We start from the raw sequence: 27,265 nt of genomic DNA, 5'->3' as shown, positions 1-27,265 counted from the left end.
AGTTTTAAATTATCCAGATCACATTATTATTAAGTGTGAATTTACACAACTGTATTTATACTGTAAATTTTATTGCACTTGAATATATTTTATTATGATTATTTTGTGGGATACCCTGTGAATTTATTGAAGAGTAGAAGTTAACTCCTTATAAACCATTATTACAAACATAATCGTGATGATTGCTTGATTAAAAATATCTGATTATGCAGGCTTACTAGAGTAATCAATTATTCTCATTATATAAGCTCACACATGCTGAGTTGACTTTTAAAAACATTTCAAACACTTTACGATACTTACTGGATTATTACTGGTTTTCCCCGCAAGTATGAGTCTAGCTTTGACTTTGTTCATATTAAAGTTTTTCAAATATGCTTCATAAATTCTTTTGGCAAGTGATTTAAGATCTGCAGCTTCAGAATTTTCTATACAGTGTTCACCGATTAGAACTTCAGCCTTCAACTTTGCCTTTTCTGATCTTGGCATCCGGCCAAATCGAATTGCTGAGGAAAAATATGCATTTCAGGTGGAACATACATAACCTGACCTTACACATCACCATGCAAGTATATCAGATCCCAGCATAAATATCATTACAATTAGATCAACCCATCACTACAGAAAGCCCCAAAGTAAGACCTTCTCTATATGTGCATTCTCATACTCACTGGATAATTCAAAATGCTCAGTTTATGGTCCTTTCCTTCATTTGAGGGGCTAATCCTTAAAATGGCTTAAATCCTTCAGAGTGTCTCTGTCATTCCATCTGCACTAGTCACCCATTCCCTAGATTTAAAGCAGGGGTGGGAAAAGTGAGACCCTGGAACCATACGTAGTTAGGGTTGCAATATCACCTGGATAGATGGGTTTTATCTAGAATCTAGGCATGTTATTAGACCCCAAGATTTCATTTTTTTTAAAGTAACTCTCTAGCTTTTATGGAAGTCAAGATATAGGGCAAAATATAGAGAAACTCTGCTGTCAAATTATTCTTCAGGGATTTCAAATATGACAGTTGGGAGAACAAGTGGTGGGAGCATTAGAGTGCAAGAAGCAAATACTGGTCACAAGGCAATGGTGCAGGAAAAGGGAGGGAGGGAGGAGGTGAGCAAGCAGTTTGAGTGATAGTGAGCAAGAATAAAAAGAATGGTGCAAAATAATAATAATAATAATAATAATAATAATAATGATAATAATAATAATATTTTATTTCTATACCGCTCCATCTCCCCTAGGAGACTCAGAGCGGTTCCCAGGTAACATCACAAAACATACAAGGTAAAAAACAACATAAGCATAAAAGGTAAAGGTAGTCCCCTGACATTAAGTCCAGTCATGTCTGACTCTGGGGTGTGGTGCTCATCTCCATTTCTAAGCCGAAGAGCCAGCGTTGTCCGTAGACATCTCCAGGGTCATGTGGCCGGAATGACTGCATGGAGCGCCGTTACCTTCCCGCCGGAGCGGTACCTATTGATTTACTCACATTTGCATGTTTTCGAACTGCTAGGTTGGCAGAAGCTAGGGCTGATAGCGGAAGCTCACGCCGCTCCCCGGAATTGAACCTGCGACCTTTCGATCAACAAGCTCAGCAGCTCAGTGCTTTAACCCACTGCGCCACGGGGGCTCCAACATAAGCATAAGATTAACAAAACAAAATATAAGCATAAAAATTGTCGCCATAACAAACATACATTAAAAGTAATTCTGCCTGTTCAAGGCAATTTAAAAATTTAAAAAGCCGGGCCAAGATTTGTGCAAGCCCAAAAATTATAGGGGGCCCGGGAATTAAGTGCAATGCCATGGCAAGCAACAATAATATTAGGTATGGGTCTGTGGCTGTTCACATAATTATGTGAACTGAGGCATGGGAGGGAGTAGGAGAGACAGGAAAATGAACAATGCACAAGAAGATCACAAAAGGTGTCATGTAAGAGGGGTGAGGTGAGGAAGAGAGTAGGAGGAATAAAAGAAGAAGCAGAGCAAGCAGCAGTACCCCCCCCCCCCCCCCAAAAAAAGAAAAAAGAAAACAAGAGACTGGCTCACATGGTGACACAAGGGTAAAAACGTTTCCAAGAGAGACCACTCACATTTTAAATAGGTTGGAAGAGTAGTATGCACTATACAATGTTTACTAAATATTATTTAAAATCCAGCAGTGGATTTGGGGGGCATTTTTGACATTTGGTCCCTGGATAGTCTCATAGGGAGAAGACTGGTCCCTGACTTTCTGTAGTTGCCAAGTTCTGATTTAAAGGTATGTATTGGAAATAGCATCAGTTTTCTAGCTTTCTGCCACCATGCTTAGTGACACATTTATATCTAAGACCCCACGAATTGCGCTTAAGTTCAGTGAAGAAAAAGAAGAGAACACCCATGTAGAACAAACATTGCAATAGCAGAGTTAGGAGGAAAAGGAAGGAAAATACTACTGCTCCTGGGAAATCTATGGGGCGTGGGAAGACAAAGATGGCAATAATATTGGGGTGCAAAGAGATATGTGGATTGAATAGAGAAAATAACACAGAAGTGAAGGTACAAAGAAATTTATGCTTGTGAGCTGGATGGTGCCACTTTTGCTGCTATCCTATATATGACTAAAAACATGTTCTCTCTCGGCAATTGTAGGTCTCTCTAACACAGTTCCATGGTCAACTTTCACTGGATGTTGACCACAGAATCATGATGTAGGACATACAAATATGTAGAGAAGTGTTCTCTCTGGAAAAAAAATAGCGGACCTATGCTCAATTTTTTTTCAGTTTCATGGGAGTCTTGTGCCCCTATATGGAGGAATAACTGTATTGCCTAGAGTGTGCTAAAGTGTAGCAGAGTATTGCTTCTCTCTAAATAGAATCCCAGCCTGATCTCGCAAACATGTAATATTTTTAAACATGTCACTTTGCTCAGAATTTTAACAATTAGTCTGAGAGGTTACAAGTGAAATAAACTAGGGACTTCATCACATTGATGAGGGACAGTGGGGAAATTTGCAAACCTCCATGGCAAATTTACGGGGCAGCCCTGCCTTGCCCGCAGCTAAGCTTTCCCCATCACACATGGCCCCATTGCTCCCTACGGAATACAGGAAGTCTCCCGTGTTCGGAGCAAAGCATCATAGGACACTTGCACCACAGTTCATCTATGGAGCCCCGCTGGAAGTGAATATGCATCATGTACGGCGTTAGTGCTACCTTTCATTAGCATTCCCACCTGCCAAAGTATACAAACATTTTCACAGCCCCTCTTTGCTGATTCGAATAAAGTTAAAACTACTGGGTTGAATTAACAAGAGTGCCTTAGCTGCTATTTAGAAGTTCTATATAGCTTCTAAAATCTGTAAAATAGAATTCTTAGAACACTGTGCCAAAATTGCAATGAAGCTGGAACCTTAGTGTATATCTGTACTGCAGAGGTACACCACTTTAATACCATCATTACTGCTATGAGTTCCACCCTACACTAGGCCACTGCACATTTGGTGAATTATTTAGAATTCTCTTCTGGAGTGTTCCAGTTTTCTTCCTAGAACTGGCACTGTCTGTAAGGATTCTGTAGGAATCCTTTCAGACAGTAGTAGAATGTAGTAGTTAAGGTAAAATAAAAATTCTGGTCGCTCTTACCTACCATTATGAGACATTCCTACCGAAATGCATTTTTGAAAACGGCAGTATTGGCATTTGTTGCGATTTTTTTTCTGAATCTTGCAATTGCGGTCACAATTATCATAAATAAGTTTTAATCTGATTGTCCGCCTAAAGAAGCCCTGTGAAAAATTTGAAGAAAGAACACATTAGATACACTGAAGATTACTGAAGGTTCGTTTCACATTTAAGGCCACATTTCTAAAAATTCTTACTAGGAATTATGTCCCACTAAGAGAGTTTACTTCCAAGTTAACATGCCTGGCATGGTGCTACACTTGCTCTCCTTCTTTTATTTTCTATTCAACTATCTGCAGAAGTAACAGTAGACAAATATTATACAAATGTTAAGCATACAGTGCATGATGAAAAACTTCCTTCATCTGAAAAGTACAGTAGACGCTCAGTTAACTGGAACACAAGCAACCAGAACTCTGAAGCAACCAGAAAAAAAAATAATCAAAGAAATAATACTGCATTCACAAAGCTGTTTTATAATATAAGGAAACTGTGTTAAATCAAGTAAAATTTGTCATCGCTTGCTTTTAATTACTGTATTTCAATATTAATATCAAGTTAATACAGAGTTTATGGTATGGCATAATATGGGGTATACTTTTAGTTAGACCTATGTTTAATAGTAACTTTCAAGCAAACAGAAAATAAATTTATCCAGCACTACCAATCCCCATGGGCAGGCCCGTAGCCAGGATTTTGTTTCGGGGGGAGCTGAGTTTGATTTGGAGGGGGGGGGGGGGGACTGAGTCTGAGTGAAAGAGGGTCTACCCTAGTAAACCTTTTGTATCGTTACCCCAATACCTCCATGCATATGGGATATATTGAGCATGGTGATCAGATCATGATATGAATAAACATAACAATTTAAATAATGTACCAGTAAGGCCTTCTCGCGGACCACCATGAGAATTTGGGGGGGGGGAGGATGAAGCCTCCCAAGCCCCCCCCCCAATCTACATGCCTGTCCATGGGTGATGGTTAACTGTGAGTATATGGTATATTCCTCGATTATTATTATTATTATTATTATTATTATTATTATTATTATTATGTCTATTTATATCCTGCTTTTTCTCTCCATCCGGAGACTCAAAGTGGCTCACAATGAAAGTATAACAATACAACTTAAAATATACCAATATACAAGTGTTAAAACACTATTGAACATCATTAAGAATATAAAAAATCATAGCAGCCCCTGACGATCTTAATAAGATATGTTTGAAACATAGATCTTTTAATTTCACACTGCATATTTGTGAACTATAACAACAATTCCCTGTTTCACTCCAGATTGGGGACCTTTCTATCTGACCTGGACAATAAGCAGTGGAAGCCCAGAATCACTGAGGGAATGATTTCTTCCTTTCCCTACTAGCTCCAAACAAAGAACTGAGAAAGGAAAGGAAGGGCTTGTTATGACCCAATGCTTAGCTTTACCATTTTTCTTCTATGAAAGGAAATATTCAGGTGCTTTGCTGACTGGGAGCAGAGACATTTTGTGCACCGCTGCTGCTCCTGATCTGCACAATAATTGGCTGATTTGAACCATTTCACTAATAAGATTATAGGGTTTGGGACCTGTGACAAGGATGGCAAATGTATGTCCCCTAAAGCACATACATTTGCTTTAGGGGACATACATTTGCCATCCTTGTCACAGGTCCCAATAAATATATTTCTGCCAAAAATTCTTAATTCTAGTTATTTTTCACAAATTTTGCCTCGTTTTAATTTCATTCGATTTTTTTTCTACAAAGCACTGGACTATCATGCTGTAATATTTTTAAAAGTTAAATATTGTGGCCAGTACCTTACAACCTTCACAAGCATGAACTCCATAATGGTAGCCTGAAGCTTTATCTCCACATATTCTACATTCAATGTTTAATGCTGTATTGGATGTTTCATCTTTGCTGCTTGGAACAGTGGTAAGGTTCACTGATGAAGGACTTGATGCTGGTGAGAGTGAGTCTGAATGTTAAGAAAAGAAAAGTGAATGCTAGAAAAATCCGACCATCATGACCGTCATATACCAATAGTAAACCCAATCCTCCTAAAATCTAGCTGAAGAGTGCTGGTGAGTAAGCTTTGGTACAACTTCCATATGCTGGGAAGGGTCATTTTGGGAGAGACTGAAAGAGTGGCTGCAGTAGGTTCCAGAGGAGGGCCTCTCAATCAGGAGAAATTTAATCTCCAAAGTGAGAATGGAGTCAACACCAAGATGGAGATAATGAATAGCACTGGTAATCGTACTATCTCATGTACCTGGACCATCATAATGTTAATAATAATAATAATAATAATAATAATAATAATAATAATAATATAATAATAATAATAATATAAACTTTATTTGAACCCCGCCACCATCTCCCCAGCGGGGACTTGGGGCGGCTTACATGGGGCGAAGCCCAACAACACAGCAACAAAATAAAATCAGAACATAAACAACAACATAATCAATTACATAAAACATAGACTATAAGAATATTACAACCAATATACAGTAAAACACAGACTTCTACAGTCAGAGGACTTTGAGTCCCAAGATCCCAAAGAGGACCAACCTGAACATGAATAGTACATGCTAGATCAGTATCAAGACATTAATCTTGATGGTGACTTGGAGAGGTATGGCATGCTACTATGATAGTTTCAGAATCTTGTGCTAGATATTCTTGCATCAGCTGTCCTGTCAATGAATAGATGTGAATTTTGCCCTCTGAATCTTGTGGAAGTGGAGACTTGTCAGGCTGGGGTGTAGACGAAGCTAAGCAAAACAACCATGGACAGTCTATCCACACCTGTATGACAGGTCAGAAGGGGTCAGAGAAATGAGAGGTACTTTTGTTCTCTCTCTTTTTTCTATGTTTTTTCCCCTTTTTGTGAGTCTTCTTAGGTGGCTCCAGAGTCAAACTGAGCTTCTCTCAAGCTAACATCTTCATCTGTCCTTCCCTTTCCAGACTTTACTCGCTGGGGTCTGAGGGGCATCGTGTTGTTAGACTTTGAGCGTGTTGGCAAACCATGGATCTGGAAGTGTCAGCAGATGCTGGTGGAGCTGGTGGAGTTGATGGCAATTTAGAATTCCAGCTACTAACAGTAAATATATATTCTAAAGAAACACACAAATTATCTCAAACTGCAGAATAGTTTTTAATTAAGAATACATGCAGTTATTTCCAATTGGATCCAAGACACAAACGCACTAATCTAATTTTCATGTAAACAGTACAGAAATTGGAACATTTAATATTTGTCATCCATAAGAACCACAGTTCTTTTAAATCCATTGTAGGTGACATAATTCTTACCTGTAATAATTGATCCATCAGACCCGGGTCCATTTTCCAAGGACTGAAAATCTGTTATACTTAATGCTCCTGAGCTATCACCACTTACAGACTGTGAGAGTTCTTTAATACTCTCCATATCTTGCAAAAAATCTTCAGACAAAGGACTGCCAAGATCCTCCTCTTTTAGGGAAATAAGGGGACAAATCTGGCTTTCTGTGTCCATCATTTTGATGAGGGGAGTTACACCAGTTAACATTTATTAACTGTCTGAAAGTTAAAAAAAAGATACATGAGCAAAATACATATGTCTATTTGTTTATTTACAATTATTTGACCAGTAAGAACAAAAGATGCCATCATGATCAAGCATGGTTTGTGAGAAGGCATTGTTTATATGAACCAGAACCCATGCATCAATGATACGTTTGTATACTGAAATAGAAGTAAATATCTATATGGAGAAAACACATTTCTACCAATGGCTTGAAAAAAGTATAATCAACACGTAACAATGCCACAGCCAAAATTTGGCATGCAACTTATGTGAATCAGCACCTCCATTTGAATACCATGATAGGAATATAACATGAATTGGGATTAGATTTATAGGTCTATGATATTTTCCCCATGACTAGACCCTGATGAGTTAGAGTCAGACCCAGAACTCCCTACCAGTGGGGAGGGAAAAAAAATCTGAGCCAGAACAAATATGCCAGCTAGCTACTGATACTGATAAAGAATACTGACAAAGGTTTACCTAAAACAGTGGCAGTTTAGTTAACTCTAAAGTATTATGCAGAAAACAAAAATGATAAACTATTCCTGAATGCCTTACATTGGAAACCCTTTGATAAAATAATAAAAATGGTATAGTGCTGGAAGACGAGACTCCCAGGTACGAAGACATTCAACCAATAATTGAGGAAAAACAGAGAAAAACTATGTCCTATTTCTAATGACACAACTGAACTATATAGTATGAGAATCATGAATAATTGAAAGTAAGAAATTGTAAAACAAAATACATAAATGTAGTCATACTTAATGTGAGCAAGGTAAAGTGGGCAGTAATGTGACATTTTGAAAAAAAAATTACACAAAGTTTTACTCTGGAAATGACAATCAAAGACCACACAGGCTAGTGTTAACAGTGAGATGTACTATAGCCAAAGCAATCAGGGGATGCAAGGCAAAGTATGGCTAAATAATAGAACAAGGCTATTATAATAATAATCCAAGATTCTAAGCATTAGTCCAAGAGAAAACTGACCATACATAAAACAAGAAATCCTGGTAATTACTGTAGACTGAAAACCAAAAGTAGCAGAATCAAACACTATAGGAGAGTTTAGCCTAGGATAAACAAGAGATGAAGCAGGAGAGCAATTTATTTAATTCACTGAACAAAAAGTCTGTTTGTTGCCAACACACTCTTCAGGCAGCTAAAGAGATGTCACTAGGTGGCCAACACAAATATCAATAGACTATAAAATTAGAAGCAGAAGTTGGAGAAGCCCAATTCTCTCTGCAAAAACAAACTAGAAGCAGATTGTGGCACAGACCATAAATGGCTCATATCAAAGATTAGGGTAAAATTAAAAATGTACATGAAGTCCATCACTGTGCCAAAATGCAATCTGAAGAACATACTTAAAGGATTTGAAGGCCACAGGGAGATAGATTTACTCTACTAACATATGGGGAAACAAAAAGAATACTTGAACAAAATCAGTGACCTCTTCAGGGAAGAATGAAAAAGATGCTATCTGTAACCAAAAAGAATGGAATTCCTTACTGGATGACAGGTAAATTCTTCAAATGGTTACAAATAAGAGAAGCAAAAGTAAAAGGTGTCAGAAACAGAGAATGAAACTGTTCAGCAACTTACATGTAGGGATAACGGGAACTGTTATAATAACTGCAAAGGAATAGAAGACAACTGAGTGGAACAAGATAACCCTTCAACATGATCCTAGAAATTACCAGGAAATTATATCCCAGAGTAGGAATGCTATATGACTAACAAGAGAACGCATATATTTAGGATAATTTTTAAAGGTGAAAGTAGTAAAATGGGAACTGTATAAAGAAGATGAAATGATGGTATATAATTTCAAGTAAAAATCATAGTTAAGATGAATTCAGCAACTACAAGCCATATCATATCAATTTTTGGAATCAGATACAAAGGAGAGACAGAGTTGGGTTTTACCTGCATGTTAATGACATTGATCTCCCCAAAATTTGGTTAACATATCCCAGTGCTTAAACAGCATGGAGGACCGAACTCAACCCCCAAATGATCTCATGGGTAAACAGGGTAAAATTAACCTGCAGCACTTTCTGAGTTCAACCCTCCAGGAAGAACTGAAACAACTGTAAAACCATGCCCCCAGAGAAGAATCCCAGAAGTATATCATGGGTCAATGGTACTGAAATCTGCTAGGAGATCCAACATGGACATACTTGTCTTGTCCAGTTCCCATCATAGGTCATCCATCAAGGCAACCAAAGCTATCTATAGCTGTGACATAACCAGGCTGTAATCAGCTTCAAATGGATCTTGATAATCCATTCCATCCAGGAATTCCTGGAGCTGGGGAGCCATCATACACTCTTAAAACCTTGTTCAGGAAAGGGATATTGGCTAACCTTTCTCTAACATGGTGGGGTTCTGGGAGAGCGTGCCCCCCACCTTTCCCCAAAAGTCTCAATGCAGCTTATTTTCTGCAGAATGGAAAGCTGCCTAAAAGAGGCTGCGTTGAGGCGAACCAATGAGGTGTTCACCACTTTACTTACCAATTGGTTCTGGTTGTGCTTCAGAGCCAGAAAGAGCAAGAGTCCACTACACATATGGTGAATCTCTCCTCTCCAAAGATCCTGTATACATCCTCAGGTTGCATAAATAGCTAGCTATTCAATAATTAGGTTTTTTTGTCCACAAGTGTGTTTTACACTTATTTTCAACTGCAATATACACACCCATTTAGCCACATTTAAAGAAAAAGCATAATTCCATCACAGTCAATGTGGTTAAGATTTGATGGTAACCTGCAACCAACAACTGCACACAGCAGCAGCACTGAGGTTTGCCTTGAACTAATCTTTATGGAAATTTAATTCGCTAGACTAGTGTTCTTAAAATCATTTTCAGTGTGAATTTGTGCAAAACTATTTATGTGTTCTGGATTAGGAACTCCTACGCATCTGCTGCAGAACTTTAACAGCATCTCCGGCATGTTTTGTTCACACAAGACATTAATTCATCAGGACTTTAGACTCCCTGCTACTCAAATGCAAGGATTCTTAACCTTTGCTAGTCAGGTGAAAACTACAGACCCCTTCTCAGAATGTAGCAGCAGATAGTTTAAAGATACGCAACATCAACATTTTCAACATTTCTAACTTGTGCTGACTCTGTGATTGATCATCGCAAAATGGTGCCCCTGCACCTCAGAAAATCAAAGACACTACTCAATTTGTACATAGCAGGACCGTGATCATGTGTTGGATATATGTCAAGGTATGGAATTCACTACCTAGGGAGATCAGGCAGGCCCCCACCCTAGCTGGTTTTAAGAAAGACCTAAAAACCTGGCTCTTCCGTTGTCATTTTGGAGAATGACCACTCAACCCTATTGGTTGTCTTAGCCTATAGCTGCCCTCAGAATAAAGCATCTCTCCCCCCTCCCCCTAAAATGGCTAAATCCCATGGTTCCTCCCTGTTGAGCTCCTCTCCTACAAATGCACTTTTATCCCTATCTCACTCAGGGTTTTTACTTTTTAACATTTTACCTCTTACATTTGGCCCACCCTTTGTGTCTGGTTTTACTATGCTGCTTTATATTGTTGATTTTGTTATTTTATATTTTGTTATGATGTATTTTTATTGTGTGTTTATTAAGTTGTATTATTTTGGGCTTGGCCTCATGTTAGCCGCCCCAAATCCTCTTTGGGGAGATGGTGGCAGGTTATAAATAAAGTGTATTATTATTAAGTATATATGCAACTACTTTGATGCAAGATTTCAATTGGAGGTCAGAGAAAGTAAAGATAATACGCTGTCATTGATTTTAAAAAAATTAAGCTCACAGGCCTTTTGAAATCTTTCCACTTACCCCTAAGAAGCCAAGGGATCCTTGGTTTAAAATTTCTATTCTAATGAGACCAGCTGTATGACCTTGAATATAGCAAACACTCTTCAACTGCTCCACTGCAGGTGAAGGCTGGTCACAGATACCAAAGTGCCCATTATAAATGATCTTGGCATTGAGCAAGTCCTCATTTGCTTCCCAGGACTCTTCAAAACACAGTTGGAAAAAGAAGACTATATTGCAAGACTGGTAAAATAATAATAATTTTACAAGTGGAACCTGCAAGTACATGCTGCTAAATAGCTATAGGCTGGAATTCTGTTGGGGCATCATGCCAGCATAATTCAAGCTTACATTAATAATTATTTTTTACATGCTTGCATAAGAAGGAATCCAGTTCCCTCACCCCTGTGCAGTTTTCCATTTGCCTGTAGCACAATAGCCAAGCTACAACATGAACACAGTACTCTGGTTGTCTAGAAGGACCTTCAGTCATGCATTTTTCAACTGGCCAGGATTCCACAATTAAATAAGATAGATACAGCATGTGTTCTATAAAACATATATATGAGAACCAAACAACATTTTTCTTCCGGGATTTGTACATTCTGACATATATGCACAAACAAAAATGTTGAAGAATGCCAAAAAAATGTGTGATACTGAAAAAAAGGGATAAAAACAGTTTTAATTTCTAGAGGATACCAAGAAATGCATACAAACAGAACATGTATCAGACAATATTAAGCATGACACCAATTGCAAGATTAAAAAACTGCATTAATTGTGACCTTCCAAATAAGTTATTGGTGCTATCAATACACCAACGTGTGGATGTATATCACACACGTATAAAATCAGTGTAACATAATTTAACTGGAAGAGATGCCATATCCTTCAACATGGAAGTGTAAAGGACAAAAGAACATCACAACCACTGGCACCTAACGCCAAACTAAACAAAACAACAACAGAAAAATAAGAAAAGCATACACTAATTTGAGGAAACCTTGCCTATCTCTTTACATGCACAGGGCTGACAGACATTGTTAAATGGTTACTTCCAGTTTAGAGAAGGAAATTGCTGGTCTCTGCAACAGAAGGGGGAAATTGATCTTAAAGATGATGCATTTTTTACAGTATGTGCCCTAGACTTTGGAATTGCCTTCCTGAGGAAACTAAAATGACTCCCTTCTTGCTGTCCAGTAAACAGATGAAAATGCTTTTAGAATAGAATTATTTTATTCAAACAAACCTTTGAAATAGAATTATTTTAAACAATGATTTTTAATTTTAAAATCTGTTTGAAAGTGTATGTTTTCAATAAGGTTAATAATTTGATTTAGTTTTAATGCTGATTTTGTATATTTTTTGTTATCTTTCTAATGTTAAACCACCTTGATTTGGGTTTCAGGGAAAAGACAAGAGATAAATAAAGCTGATGGTGAGAATAATAATGACAAAAATAAGGATGCCAATTTCATATGCTTCCAAAATTGGCCTTGGTAGAAATGCATCACCCAGTACTGACCAACTATCTGCTAGCCCATTCCCTTGAATATTATTTATTTATTTTATTTTATTTATTTCCAGCAATTCTACCCCATCCTTCTCAACCCCCGAAGGGGGACTCAGGACGGCTTACATTTGGGCACATTGATGCCATTAAATATAACAAAGCAATATAACAACAATTAAAACAATAAATAGAACATTAACTCAATCAATAAAAACGGTATTAACCACCGTATCACTATTCCAGTCAAATTTCATATCCAAAGCGCTATTTATGCCTGCTGTTCAAAAGCCTGGTCCCAGAACCTGTAGTACAATAGCTACCTTATTTAGGTAGGACAGGAGAGACTTTTCTTTAAAAAAATCAAGGAGTTTACTTAGGCACAAAGCCAGATTCTGGCTGGAAGACCATCTTATTGATAAAGGAAAGGAATAACTGGTCATCAAAAAACAGAGCTCCCTATCACAGTGCAATGATTTTAGCTAGGACCATGGATAAGGGGATTCCGCTACACCAGATCAGCCCAGATTGGGAACAAGCACTCCTGGTTGAAGTAAAAGCTACGGAGATTTATTATGATTTGGCCAAATAGGATACAAGTACAAGAAACATATTTCAAAATTTACCAACACAATTTCAAAAATACCTGCTTGTCCCTTTAATATATAATTTACTAAAGCTCATGACTAACCCATCCTGAAGAAAATATAAAATTGCTTTCATGTTATTCACTGAAAGCTAGGATAGATAAGATTTTTCAGGTAGTATTTCACACCTTGCTGGTGGATAGCCTTCAAGAAGATAAATGGTACTCAGGGGAATCTTGGATTCATATCCTACTCTTGGTAATCAATACCTGTCAGCCTTTAGGTAGTTACTCAAAAGAGGTGAGGATGTGAGCAAAGAACTAGGTCCTGAGCAAGAAACTTTCCCATATTTCAGGATTCTTGGATAGCCAGGTCAATAGCTTTCCAGGGCCCATCCTGTTATAGGCAGAATGGGTCTGGAAATAAATTCAAAACAGTCCAAGGGTCTAGGCTCAGAAAAGGTCTGAGTAAGGGGGAGGTATCCAGACAAGGACGAATTAAAATGCAAAGTAACAGGGAATTATGAGGGTTAACTGAGCAGACCCTGGCAGAAAGATGGGAACATTAGCATAGATGATCCAGAGACAGCAATCCATCGTCTAAACCAGTTTATTACACTGAGAAATCCAGTGAGTTAGGCAAATAATCAGCACTGAAGCAAACACAATCAAAGCAAGAAGTCTAGGACCAGCCAACAAATGCTGAATGGAATACAGATATTGCCTCCAACATCTCCTCCTGGAACAGAAGCTTTTGTACTTGAACTGTCAGAGCTCCACCCAAGACTGCACTAAACATAGTAATCTTCATTGAAATAAACTTTTTAAGGGCAAAGTTCAGCTCAAAAGTTTGTGTTGTTGCCACTAGTACAGAAGTTGGACATTTATGAAGTCATTTGTTTGTTTAGGAGCTTATAAATTAATGTTTAAACATCATTCATAAGATTGCCTTCATCCTAGCTTTCCGAAGAGAGAGAGAGACGCTCAGGAGGGAGAGGCAAAAAGGTGGGGACTTCTAACTTCCCACCTATTTAGTTTTGACAGAAAAACTAAATATACCGATAGACACTTCAGAACAATTAAAGATAAAAATTTCCAGAGAGGAACAATAGAAATTTCTTCCATAACAAGGAGTAGGTGTCTGTATACTAAAAGTTACCCCTCATATACCCCGATTTAGCAAGAGATATTCACACTAACAATTTTAATCAAACAGTTGCAAGAGAAGTACAGTAGAACCTCTATGTACAGATGTCCCAACATAAGTACATTTTGACTTACAAATTGTCACTTGGCCTAGAGTGACATTTTGATATCTGAACACGGTTTTAACCTACAAACAATGTGTTGTTGGGAACAGAGGAAGAGGAGGAGGAGGAGGAGGAAGAGGAAGAAGGAAGCGCTGCTCTGCAGGAACTCCTTTCAAAAGAGAGATTAATAATAATAATAATAATAATAATAATAATAATAATACTTTATTTGTACCCCGCTACCATCTCCCCAAGAGACTCAGTGCGGCTTACATGAGGCCGAGCCCACAATACAACAATAAAAAAAATAGCCACAGTAATACAACAATAAATAAAACTTATTAAGAGAAAATAAGCAGTAAACATTAACAATAACACAGCGACGTTTAAAAACCTATGGCTGGGCCAAATGTAACAATTAAAATTTTTTAAATAATGCTGGGCGTGACCAGGTGACATGTAACTAGGACAGAAATCTTGAAGAGGGATGGAGCATGCAGACAATCCTAGATCACTAATAAAGTGCGTTTAGGGACATATTGCTAGGAGTTTCCTTATTCTGGGAAGAGGGGCCCATCTGGCATGGCACCTGCTCAGTGGATCCCAAGGCCCTGTCCCCTCCCTCCCTCCCAATCCTCCAAGGCACCTACCAGTACATCACAGAGCCTGCAGTGAGTGTGGAAGGAAGGTAGGAAGGGGCACCACTAAGGAGCTGGAGGGTTTTGATGGGGAGGCCTCCAGAAGCTCCATGATCTCAGATGCCTTTGCCATCTTGAGCTTCTCAGGCACCCTTTGCAAGCAGTTCCCAATGGACTGTTTCTGTGGCAGCCAGTCTCCCTCTCCTTCTTCCCTCCCTCCCTCCCAGACTACCTGCCTCCCAGGTACTGGGCATTACAGCAGAGACTCTGTTTTGCTCCATAGTGGGCTGGTAGGGGCTGCTGGTGCCCTAGATCATGGAGCTACTCTAGTCCTCTCCAACATAGATGTCTAGCTCCTCGGCAGCACCCCCCTCCGTCCCTCCCTTTCTGGGATCCTTAACTGGAGAGCAGGCCACAGGAGGAGGAGGGCAGCAGTGGATGAGGCAACTGCATGTTGTTGTTTTATTTTAAAACATATAACAAAAAATTGGGGGGGGGGGCTCAAGGTGGCATAACAGATTAATAACATTTCAATGGGAAATTTTATTTTGAGATAAGAATGTTTTGACTTACGAATATGGTCACAGAACAAATCAAATTCTTAATTCAAGGTATAACAGTGGTTCCCAACCTGTGGGCCGTGGACCACCACTGGTCTGCAAGAACTAAAATGTGGTTTGCGACCTCACGGTTACTACACTGTTTCAATGAGAGCATCTGGTCTCGTGAAACCCTCTTGGTTTTCTGTGGTCAAGCAGATGGTGACCACTGGATGTCATATGTTCTGTATCAGAAACTGGAGCTGATGTGGTCTATCTGATGCAACTTTCTGAATCGGTACCCCAGATAACCAACCCGAATTTAAAGTTGACCAAAAACTGATTCGTAACCCTTTTGGTACTAATGTTGGAGAGTGGTCCCTGGTCAAAGTGGTCCCTGGGAGCCACTATTGTTTCTATCCTTGGCATTATTATTATTACTATTATTACTATTATTATTATTATTATTATTATTATTATTATTAAAATTCTGGGTCAAAATTTCAAGTTGTTTTGTATGTCAGATTTTGTAATACTTTTAAAATATACTCATAAAAGTGTATATTGCTTTTTTTTAGAGTCATCAATGTTGGGATAGAGAAGCATATGAACACAACAATTGTCATGTTACCATTTTAGTAATAAAAACATACAATATACAAGCTATGGCTAAAGATTAATCACACTCTGTTTCATAGGTACACAACACAAAGTCCAGCTTCTGTGGGCAAACCTCCATCAACAGATTATCAGTAAAGCTCATTAAAAGGGTAAAGGCTTTTCCCAAGGACAAACAAAACTACATATCCTTCCAAAGTGCCTCTTGCTTCAGAGATCAACATACTGCAGCAAATGCATGTTGATGAAACTCCTACATTAAAAACCAATAACAAAAAAGCAGTTTTTTTTCTTTTAAGCAAAGTAGGACTCAAAAGGTATATTTATACTGTAAATAAGTATGAACCTGGAACTTTGGAAGCATCCAGAAGAAATTATTTAGAACTTTAAAAAAAAACAACTTTGAATATCTTTGTACAGTTATGCGCGAACCAATTGTACAGGTGTGGATGATTATGGAGGGAATTAATCTCAGGCCTCAATTGTGTATAAGAATATATTATAGAGGAGGCCAATTATTATTTGTAAATTAAGGTAACTGCCACCAACATGAGGTATTTGAGGTACCACCGATGAGATCTGGCTTTACAGATGCAGATTAATTGAGATGAGACAGTCTTCAACAAAAGATAACAAGTTTATTGTGTAAAAAGCATATGGTTGCAGGCTGTTAAATAACTTATAGAACTTTGAATATCACTTGGTTTGTAATACAGTCCACTCTTCCAAATAACAGCTCGTGGCTAACTTTTACTGAGGTGAAGCTCTTTGGTGAACAATGTTTCCTACTATGAATAGCCTTCTAATTTGATCTTTCCTTGATCAAATCTCTGATCTCTAGTCCTTCCTTGACTAGGGATCTTAACAAGCTTCCTTTAGTCTTCCTTGACTAAAGAAACTGGCCAGGTTTCTCTCTTCAGCCCTTCTAGACTGAAAAACCTACAGCTGCTCACACACACCTCTCTCCCAGGCTTTTTCAAGCCTCACACTCACTCACACACAGCCCCTTTTTTCCAAAGACACACATAACTTTTCCTGCTTGGCTCCACCCACATCTCACTCTCCTGAGCTAGCCTGCCTGGTCTCCTTGGCAACACTCACTGTGGATTCAAACCAGATAACTCTAGTTTTAGATACTGTTACAAACACAAATATATACTCAAACAGTTAAACACATACATAGTATCAATGACTTCTGCACAATCTTGCTCAGATATGCAGCCTCACAAATCTCACCTAGAAATTTCTTGTATTGAATATGCATAATCCCACATACTTTTAAAACTAGAGGAGTCATCTGACCTATTCTAGGTGTTATATACAGCTTGCCTTTCACCAGGCTTATAATCTGCAATAATTACACTGATGGCTTCCAAACTTCACATTAGAACAGGTTCCACCTTCCATTTCACACAGTGAAGCAGACATTACAGGTTGAAGATTTTGGATATCAGGAAAGGGCAGTTATGTAAGGGCTCATGTGATACTGGGAATCACAATTACGGGATGCGTCAAAGAGAAGTCTAAGCAATTTTATTATGCTGGGGAAAATAGTATGTGGGGTGCCATATTTGGAGATACTAAAATTAAAAATAACACTCAGTAAGAGTGGGAATTAGTTAAGAATGAACAGCAAATGGGAAGACTCCTGAACAATCTCATAAAAAGGTGGGTGTGGGGGGGGGGGGGTGGATACACACCTGAAAAAGCCTTTGTGGATATTTACTAAATTCAAGGACAATGTGAAAAACACTATAAAAATTGGAGGGAAGGTCAAATCCTCACAGCAAAGTATAGATATACAGCCCCAAGTTTGCAGGAATAGTGTAAGGAAAGCTAAAGCTTAGAATCAGTTGAAACTAAGAAATTAGAAACCAAAATAAATTTTGAAGATACATTCAAAGCACAAGAATGTTCAAGGAAAAGATGGATCTCAGTAAGGATCATACAATGCCAACAGTTCATAATGAAAGGGCAGAACAAAAGCATAACACATTTTGCTTTTGTTTTCTTTTTCAAAAGGAAAACTGTGTGTTTCCATGTCTCAATGAAAATGTTAGTAAGGAAGTCAAATTGCAAAGGAAGATTGATAAGGAGACAACCAGGAATCACTGAGTTCACATCTACAAGGCCAGATAAACTTCATCCGAGAGTACTGAAGGAACTTGCCGATACACTCTCTGAACCACTTGTCATCATTTTGAGAACAGGTGAGGTACCAGAGAATTAGAAAAGATGAAACATTTTCTCTCCCTCTGGGGAGCTACAGATCCATCAATACTGTATCAGGAAAAATGTTAGAATGGATTGCATATGAGTCAGTTTGCAAATAACCAGCCTCAGTTTCCAAGAATAAATCCTGTCAAATTAATCTTTTATCTTGTTTTCAAATTGGTAATTTTATAGACTGTGGGAATGCTATGAATGCTGTTATCTGAATTTTAGCAAGGTATTTCATAAAGTCCCAGCACCAACACCAAAGAGGCAGACATCCCTGCCTGTTAGAGAAAGAGGGAGGAATAACTCATTTCAGGATGTCCATCATCCTGCGTGGGAAAATGGGGTCGGGGAGGATGTTTGTGGTGGTGGTGGTGGCATGGCCCACATATCCTGGAGTGTGGTCCCAGACTAGGATCCCTTCCTATTGCTATGGTTAAAGGCAGCATGGTTTTCTACAGAATTTATGATAAAGACATCAGATCGGCCACCTCTTTCCTGCCTTTTACAAGGAAAATTAAGACCTGGTTATGGGACCAAGTGTTCGATTAGTAAGCAGCAAGTGGAAGAAGTTTTAGCAACTTATGGCAATGAATTGACCCTGACTGGATTGTGGATTCTGAATTTAGTGGAAGTGTGTGATCAAATGCTTTAATTTGCTGTTTTAATATTTTAATGTACTGCTGATTGTTTTATGGTGTTGGCACCGTATGGTGCTTTTGTGAGGCCGCCCTGAGTCCCCCCTTGGGGGTGAGAAGGGCGGGATACAAATGTAGGAAATAATAAATAAATAAATCAGGGGTCCTCAAACTAAAGCCCAGGGGCCGGATGCGGCCCTCCAAGGTCATTTATCCGGCCCTCACTCAGGGTCAACCTAAGTCTGAAACAAAAGCACATAACAACAACAATCCTATCTCATGAAGCCAAAAGCAGCCCCACACTTCCTATTGAGATACTAATGAGTTTATATTTGTTAAAATTGTTCTTCATTTTAATTATTGTATTGTTTTAAGTGTTTTTTGCACTACAAATAACATATGTGCAGTGTGCATAGGAATTCATTCATTTTTTTCCACATTATAATCCGGCCCTCCAACAGTTTGAAAGACTGTGACCTGGCCCTCTGTTTAAAAAGTTTGAGGACCCCTAAAATAAATAGTAAGTGTAAATGATGACACATGTAATATGTATACTGGCAGTCCCCGAATTCCAAACAAAATAGGTTCTGTAGATTTGTTCTTAAGCTGAATTTTTAAAATGTAAATCCAGCCAGAATACATAAACAGTATGCACACACACCTTGGCTAACATTGGGAAGACTTAATACCCCTCTAGTAGTTGTTTTACTCTCTGTGCCTCTGTTCAGATTTAACCTCACTTTCTGTCCCTGTGGATTTCGAAAAAAAATGGTTGTTGTGAAAACAAGGATTGGTGATAAAGCTTCAATGCAGACACCTTTTTCCCATGATAACTCTTTCCATGATAACTGCCTCACCCCCGTTCTTAACTATGAGTCATTTGTAAAGCAGATGTTTTAACTCGGGGACTTCCTGTATTTATTTTTAAAACTAAGGATTAACAGAATAAAAAATAATATCAAAAATGATCTCAAAGTATTTTTTCTAGATTTTGTTAATACAAACTTTTCACTAGTATCAGTAAATACAATTTGCTTAGCTAAATCATTATCTCAGAGAGCCACTCCTCTAGTTTATACATTGCGCTCTCAGATATCAAGTGAAGAAAAAGAGAGAACACTGATCCTCTAGCTTAAGAGCTCTGTAGATGGCAAGGTGAAGGTGTCTCCCTTCTGAATCCTCATGGACAATCCTCCACATTTTTCCCCTCTACACATACAGACAGGAAATATAATAATAATAATAATACTTTATTTATACCCCGCTACTATCTCAAGGGACTCGGTGCAGCTTACATGAGGCCAAGCCCACAGTAAAACAAATAACAAAAGCAATAACAAAAACAATCAATACAATACAATTAATATAAATCACATAGACAATAAACAATAAACAGTAACACACAAGCATTTAAAAACCTATGGCCGGGCCAAATGTAATAGTTTAAAATTTAAAAAATAACGCTGGGCATGAACAAGGTAGGATATAACTGGGATAGGGTTTTCAAAGAGAAATGAGGGAACGCAGTCATTCCTAAATCAGTGGTAAAGTGGATTTTGAGGGCATATTCCTGAGATTTTTCCTTATTCTGGGAAGGCACACTGAAACAACCACGTTTTCAGGCTCCTCCTAAGGACTGCCAGAGTTGGGGCATGTCTGATATCCTTGGGAAGTGAGTTCCAGAGTTGGGAGGCCACCACTGAGAAAGCCCTCTCCCTCGTCTCCACCAATCGTGCCTGCGAAGGAGGTGGGAACGCAAACAGGGCCTCTCCAGATGATCAAAGAGATTATGTGGGTTCATAAACAGAAATGTGGTCACGCAAATATTGTATTTTCCTACCCCCCACTCCCAGCTCACTTGGATCGTTCACCTTTCTGTTTATTCTACAGATTCCTTTTCAAGATCATTTACACCTAGAGAATGACAGTCAATTCCAAAGTAATGCAAAAGAATATTAAAAAATGAAGTATGAAATAATGCTAGGGCATCTACGTCTGTCCCCTCTTAGTCCATTACCTGGCAGCAAGTCCAAGGACTAGCATGGATCTGACATGGAAAGTTACCTCCCACTCCCCATAGCCCCAGGTAGGAGTGAATCCAGTGGCAGGAAGTTTAGGAGCATGTAAGAAATCAGTGAGAGTATGTGTGTCAACTATAAATAAGATGCACGAAGCTGATTGGTTGGGCTATGCCCAAGGAGCTGGTTGAGCCTGGTACTTTTGGATACTGTTACGTTTTTCAGACCTGAGCTATGCAGGTGCTTGCAGAGAAGCAGAGAGAGGCAGCTTGGACTGTGCCCTTGCTTCATGAGCTGCTGAAGGAACATTCTCCACATGGACAAAAAAACTATTTTAAATCTCTCATAAAAGGTCATTTTTTGAATCACATGATTGTAAATATGTTGTTCTGAATTATGAAGAGTAAACTACTTGTTCTTTATTGATAATCTGTGTGGCATGTTTTCTTTGGCAAAAATTGTGTGGACTGATCAAACGTGAACTACACGTGGTTTATTTTACATTATGCCACAGGGAGCAGAGTTCATTCTCATGTGAATGCAGAGAAGATGAGAGGCCCTGAAGGAGGATGCAATTCAGGTTCTTCTCTAGCCCATCTCAAAGGCAGGACAATTCAGATAGGCCACACACTCCTGCAATCAGATGGCATGGAATTGCAGGGCCCATCTGAATCCCACAAAGGACCCCTAGTGAAAAAGAATTCTGGCCTACATCAACTGGTCAGAATTCTACAGCTACATCCTTAGAAAAATATGTGAAGAATATTTAATTCAAGATTACGGGTTTTATAACATAACAATACAATAATGGCACTTAGTTCATGACCTATTAACAGATTTAAACAAGAGTGATGCTGAAGTTAAACAATCCAGTTCGGTTTAAAGTGAGACAATGTCTTCTTGAAAACAGATTATATTTCTAGTAAAAAGAGATGATATCTGAAAGCAGTGCTAACATTTCAGGATATATTTCCTACAATTTAAAAGATATGCATTTTTCACTGGCTATTCAAAGTGTGTTTTATTTTATTTAGCTATGGTATTCTCTTTTTGCAGGCTCTGTTTGAGCTACCTGAATAAGCAGTAGTTGTAGTTCATGTAGTCTCATGTTCCAGTAAAGTCTGACTGCTGGCTGCCCTTGGAAGAGTAGTTAAATATTCACTTATTGTTAAGGACTTTTGACCTAAAGACAAAAACATTCATTTTAACAAATGGTGCAAGCGCAGCATTTTGTATACTATCATCACTCCAACTACATTTTTTATATTCATGACTGCACTCAGTAATTCATTTTAAAGTCTAAATAATAATAATAATAATAATAATAATAATAATCTATATAAATAGAAATACAATGTTCGTTTGTGGGATTAACAGAACTCAAAAACCACTGGACGAATTGACACCAAATTTGGACACAAGACACCTAACAACCCAATGTATGTCCTTCACTCAAAATTTTTTGATTTTATCATTTGGGAGTTGTAGTTGCTGGGATTTATAGTTCACCTACAATCAAAGAACATTCTGAACTCCAACAAAAATTGCAGTGAACCAAACGTGGCATACAGGACTCCCATGGCCAACAGAAAACAATAGAAGGATTTTGTGGGCACTGACCTTGAGTTTAGGAGTTGTAGTTCACCTACATCCAGAGAGCACTGTGGACGCAAACAATGATGGATCTGGACCAAACTTAACACAAATATTCCATATGCCCAAATATGAGCACAGATGGTGTTTGGGGAAAATAGACCTTGGGATTTGAAGTTACTGGGATTTATAGTTCACCTACAATTAAAGAGCATTCTGAATCCCACAAATGACAGAATTGGGGCAAATTTCCTGCACATAACCCTCATGACCAACAGAAAATACTTAAGGCCATCCAATCCAACTCTCTTCACCAGAGCAAGAAAACGTAATCAGAGCCCTCTTGACAAAGAGCCATCCAGTCATAAATATAGATAGATAGATATGACTCACAAACACACACAGATATAATATTTGAAAGGGACCCCTAAATAATATGTTGCATGTTCCAGAGTTGGCAAACTAGACAATCTCCACATCAACATGACAAAGAAATAAGAAATACTGTTTACCCACAAGCATAAAGAAATGACATATATTAGAAACCATCACTTTCTCATTACTTTATTTTCCACATCACCAGACTGGGCCACAGCAACACGTGGCAGGGAACAGCTAGTCTATATAAATAAAAATGTAATGTTCATTTGTGGGATTAACAGAACTCAAAAACCACTGGACAAATTGACACCAAATTTGGACACAATACACCTCTCAGGCCAGTCAGTGACCATCACTCATAAATGCCTCCCAAAAAACAATGGAAAGGACTTTAAACCCCCCAAAAGCTAAACGACAATACAGCACATGCGCAAAAACAACAGCTCCCAGCATCCCCTAGACCAGGCTCTTTAGGGGAGGAGGATGCTCCAAATGCACTGCTTCTAAGCTTGCTTCTCCTTGGATTTCTTTGAGAGCATCCCAATTCCTGCATATTTCCAATTTCCTATTCCTAGACTGCAACTCCCAGCAAGGTAAGATAGAGAGATTAGATAGATAGGTTGGACTTGGACTGGGGGTTGCAGTCCAAGAATAGGTAGAGAAGGAAGAAAGGAGAGAAAGGGGAGGGGAAAGAAAAGAGGGGGAAGAAAGGGAAGAGGAGGGAAGGAAGGAAGGAAGGAAGGAAGGAAGGAAGGAAGGAAGGAAGAAAAAAAGGGAAGGAAGGAAAGGAGGAGAAATGTACTGTTATGTACTGATGATTTTAACCTGTTAACTGTTTAATTGCTTTTATGTATGTATGTATATTTGACATAGGCATCGAATTGTGCCCTTTTTGTAAGCCGTCCTGAGTCCCCCCTCGGGAATGAGAAGGGCGGGGTAGAAGTAACTGAAATAAATAAATAAATAAATAAGGTTGATACCAAATTTGGGCACAATACACCTGTCAGGCCAACGAGTGACCATCACTCACAAAAACACTGAAAAACACAGAAGGGGGGGGGACTTAAAAAGCCAAAAAAATTAAAAAATACATTACAACGCATGCCCAAAACCACATATATACACATATACACATATATACACACACAAAACTCATATACACAGATTGGGCCACAGCAACACGTGGCAGGGGATGGTTAGTAACAATAATAAATCTACTTGTTTTCCGTATCTCTTTGTGGCTCAAGGCAGATTATAACACAGTTAGAGCAGACACAGCACTATTAACATATATAATGCAAATTACACACAAGATCAACACCAATAAAATGCAGGTTAAAATTCAGAGTTTAAAATTGACTGGGTAGGCCTGCCAGAAGAGATGGCTCTTCAGTTGATTTTAAAATTTAGACAGCTGATTTAGCTGTCAGGGCTCTTCTGGAAAGTCATGCCACAATTGTGTGGTGGCCAATGAAATGCGGATTTTACAATAGCTTTCCAACTGTTTTGAAAACCTGGTTTACCCAGATTCTCTATTGAGAAATAATCCCTCGGGGCTCTCTCTCTCTTTCTCTTTGATGTTTACAAAATGTTTCTGAATTCTGACAGTACCACGTTAGATTTTTCCTGGGACAGGGGTCCAAAAACTAAGGCCTGTGGGGCGATTGAAGCCCCCTAAGGTCATTTACCCGGCCTCTACCCTAAACTTTCAAACAACTTGAAGGCTTACAACAGCAATAATCCTAATTAATTTGTTTATTTCATCAGGCAAAGTTGAAATGGTTAAAATTGTTCTTATTTTTAAATACTGTATTGTTCTTTCATGTGTTTTTTTTTTTGCACTACAAATGAGATATGTGTGACGTGCATAGGAATCCATTCCTGCTTTTCAAACAACAGTCCAGCCCCCCAGCAGTCTGAGGGACGGTGAATCAGCCCTAGGCTTAAAAGGTTTAAGGACACCATCCTAGGAAGCACAACTACACTTAGTCTCCAATGAATATATTGTATCCATTTAGAACACTAAGTACTAATACAAGTGCAATTTATTTTAACTAGATAGATTTTTGCTGATTAGGAATTCCTTCATGAAAAATTTACATGAATAAAATGGAAATGTAAAACACAACAATAGTTTACCAATAAACTATATGCAGCTTTTATTTATGATTATATAGAACAGGTGCAAATATCAGCATGGATACCCAGGAGGAACTATCAAAGCTATCTTCCCCTCCTGCTGTGATAGTTTCATATATCATGTACATATTTGGAAAATTATAAATTCTCTCAATAGCACACTTTAAATTAACCCTTAGAGCAGGAGCAGGTTGCTGGTAAAGTTATTGTTCTGGAGTACAATTTTCGTAATCAAAAAATAGTCCAAACAATTTGGACAGCACTAGATTGCCTAACTCTGCTTTACAACAGTTATCTAATTTTAACCAGAAAATTAATATATACAGAATATCTTCACAGTCACAGTCACTGTCCTATCTCCTCAATCTGCAACACAACCAGTGCCCACTGACAAAAGCACTTTTACTCATCTCTCCCTTACATCAATCTTCTCTCTCAGCTGTTTCCTCCCTTCCCTGTTCAGGAATATTGATGCAGCTCCCTTCTCCACTGAATACCCCAAGCTTACCCAAGTTCTTCCTGCATCTGCACAGCTGCAGATTTCACACCATCTGCAGCCTCCTCCATCATCCTTTACAAAATGCTAACAGACCACAATTATTTACAACTTGAAAAGCTACAGTAGAATCTTCATCTGCTTCTGGAAGAGACTAACAAGAAAGAATTCTTCTTCTTGACTGAGGAGAAAAATGATTCTGTATCCTTTCATTGGTATGCTTTATTGCTTTTTCTGTCACTGCACTTAATGATAATCCAATGTAAAGCAATAAAATAAAAAAGTACATACTTGCAATACGAATTTACACAAAAATATCTTCCATGGAAGCATTATACAGTATGTGACTTGACCATGAAACCATGTTAAAACGTATAATGAAATATAGTTTGTGCCTACCTCAATATTTAGCAGAATAAGGATGGTTTGCAACAATTACATGACAGTGTCCTCCCACATAGTTCATTATGTGTCTTTCAGCTATTTATTATTTATTCAATGTACTGTATGTCCTGTCTTTTTCTCAAACGTGGGACTCAAGACAGTTTACAATAAAGGAATACAGTTCAAGCATAAAATAAGAACATATATATTTCAAGTACAATTTTCATACTAATAAAACGAAGTACAGCATCTACCCTGTCAACAGCAATTTCTGCAGTAAATAAGGTGAGGTCAAACACCTGCCTAAAAAGCATTTTTACTTGCTTTCCATCACTGCCTGTCAGGACCCTAGTATCTCTGGTTGGTCCTTCCAGGAAATAATCGAGTATATACTTGCTTCTCTACTTTGAGCAGGAAAAGGATGCTAATCAAGGTGATCAGCTGAAACATTCACAGCTAGCCACAGCAGACAAAAGTCCTTTGTCTCACCCTGGTCATTCCACAGATATATAAACCCATTTTTCCTACTTCCAACAGACCTCAATACCTCTGAGGATGCTTGCCATAGATGCAGGCGAAACGTCAGGAGAAAAACTGCCTCCAGGACATGGCGATATAGCCCGGAAAAACCTACAACAACCCAGTGATTCCGGCCATGAAAGCCTTCGACAATACAGGAAAAGGATTGTTTCTCATCGAAATATTCACACCACTTTCTCAGCATCATGTCTCAACCACAAAATAACTTACATTGTATGACACAAAAAGTATCCCAAAGGTAAAACAGAATAGATTTATAGTGACAATTTTCTATCTAGCTGCATTTTGTTATATTAAAAAAAAGATATATGGCAGCTATCCAGAATTTAGGAGATATGAGTTCCATAAATGCTTGCCTCTTAGGTTTAGTAATGTATGCATTCTGCAGCAAAAGATGATTCTGAGAACTAAAATGTTATGTCTGCAAGGTTAAAAAGTTGATAGTTGACAAGTAGGAAGAATAAAATCTGGCCCCGCATTTTCCTCTTTACCACGATCATTTGTTCAGAACATTAAACTACATCATAGTATTTGTTACAGTGAAGCTAAAACTAAAATAGCTTTATGATTACCTCAAGTGACTCTCTTAATTGTCTTTCTTAAAATATCTTTGAGCACACAGCATGACCACACATAACTTGGCATCTATAAAGTAAACAT

The 27,265-nt window shown here is 38.3% G+C and overlaps 1 protein-coding gene across 3 annotated transcripts in view; it reads right to left on the bottom strand.

Annotated features, from left to right (window-relative positions):
- Positions 1-27,265, bottom strand: part of PPARA (peroxisome proliferator activated receptor alpha) — a 55,404-nt gene that overhangs the window by 9,670 nt on the left and 18,469 nt on the right. For 2 of the 3 annotated variants that reach the window (XM_060778124.2, XM_060778126.2), the window contains 4 exons: positions 6,977-7,225; positions 5,476-5,636; positions 3,628-3,766; positions 304-506 (listed from right to left, as the gene is read on the bottom strand). In XM_060778124.2, coding sequence (XP_060634107.2) covers positions 304-506; positions 3,628-3,766; positions 5,476-5,636; positions 6,977-7,214 — 741 coding nt within the window. In that variant the 5' untranslated portion in view covers positions 7,215-7,225. Of the gene's footprint in view, positions 1-303; positions 507-3,627; positions 3,767-5,475; positions 5,637-6,976; positions 7,226-22,144; positions 22,256-27,265 lie in introns of all 3 variants that reach the window. The other variant, XM_067468929.1, reaches the window with a different exon arrangement.

The sequence above is a fragment of the Anolis sagrei genome, chromosome 5, assembly GCF_037176765.1.
Source record: "Anolis sagrei isolate rAnoSag1 chromosome 5, rAnoSag1.mat, whole genome shotgun sequence".
Classification (NCBI taxonomy): domain Eukaryota; kingdom Metazoa; phylum Chordata; class Lepidosauria; order Squamata; family Dactyloidae; genus Anolis; species Anolis sagrei.
Note: the sequence above shows the minus strand (reverse complement) of the source record. Positions and strands in the feature narration are given on the sequence as shown.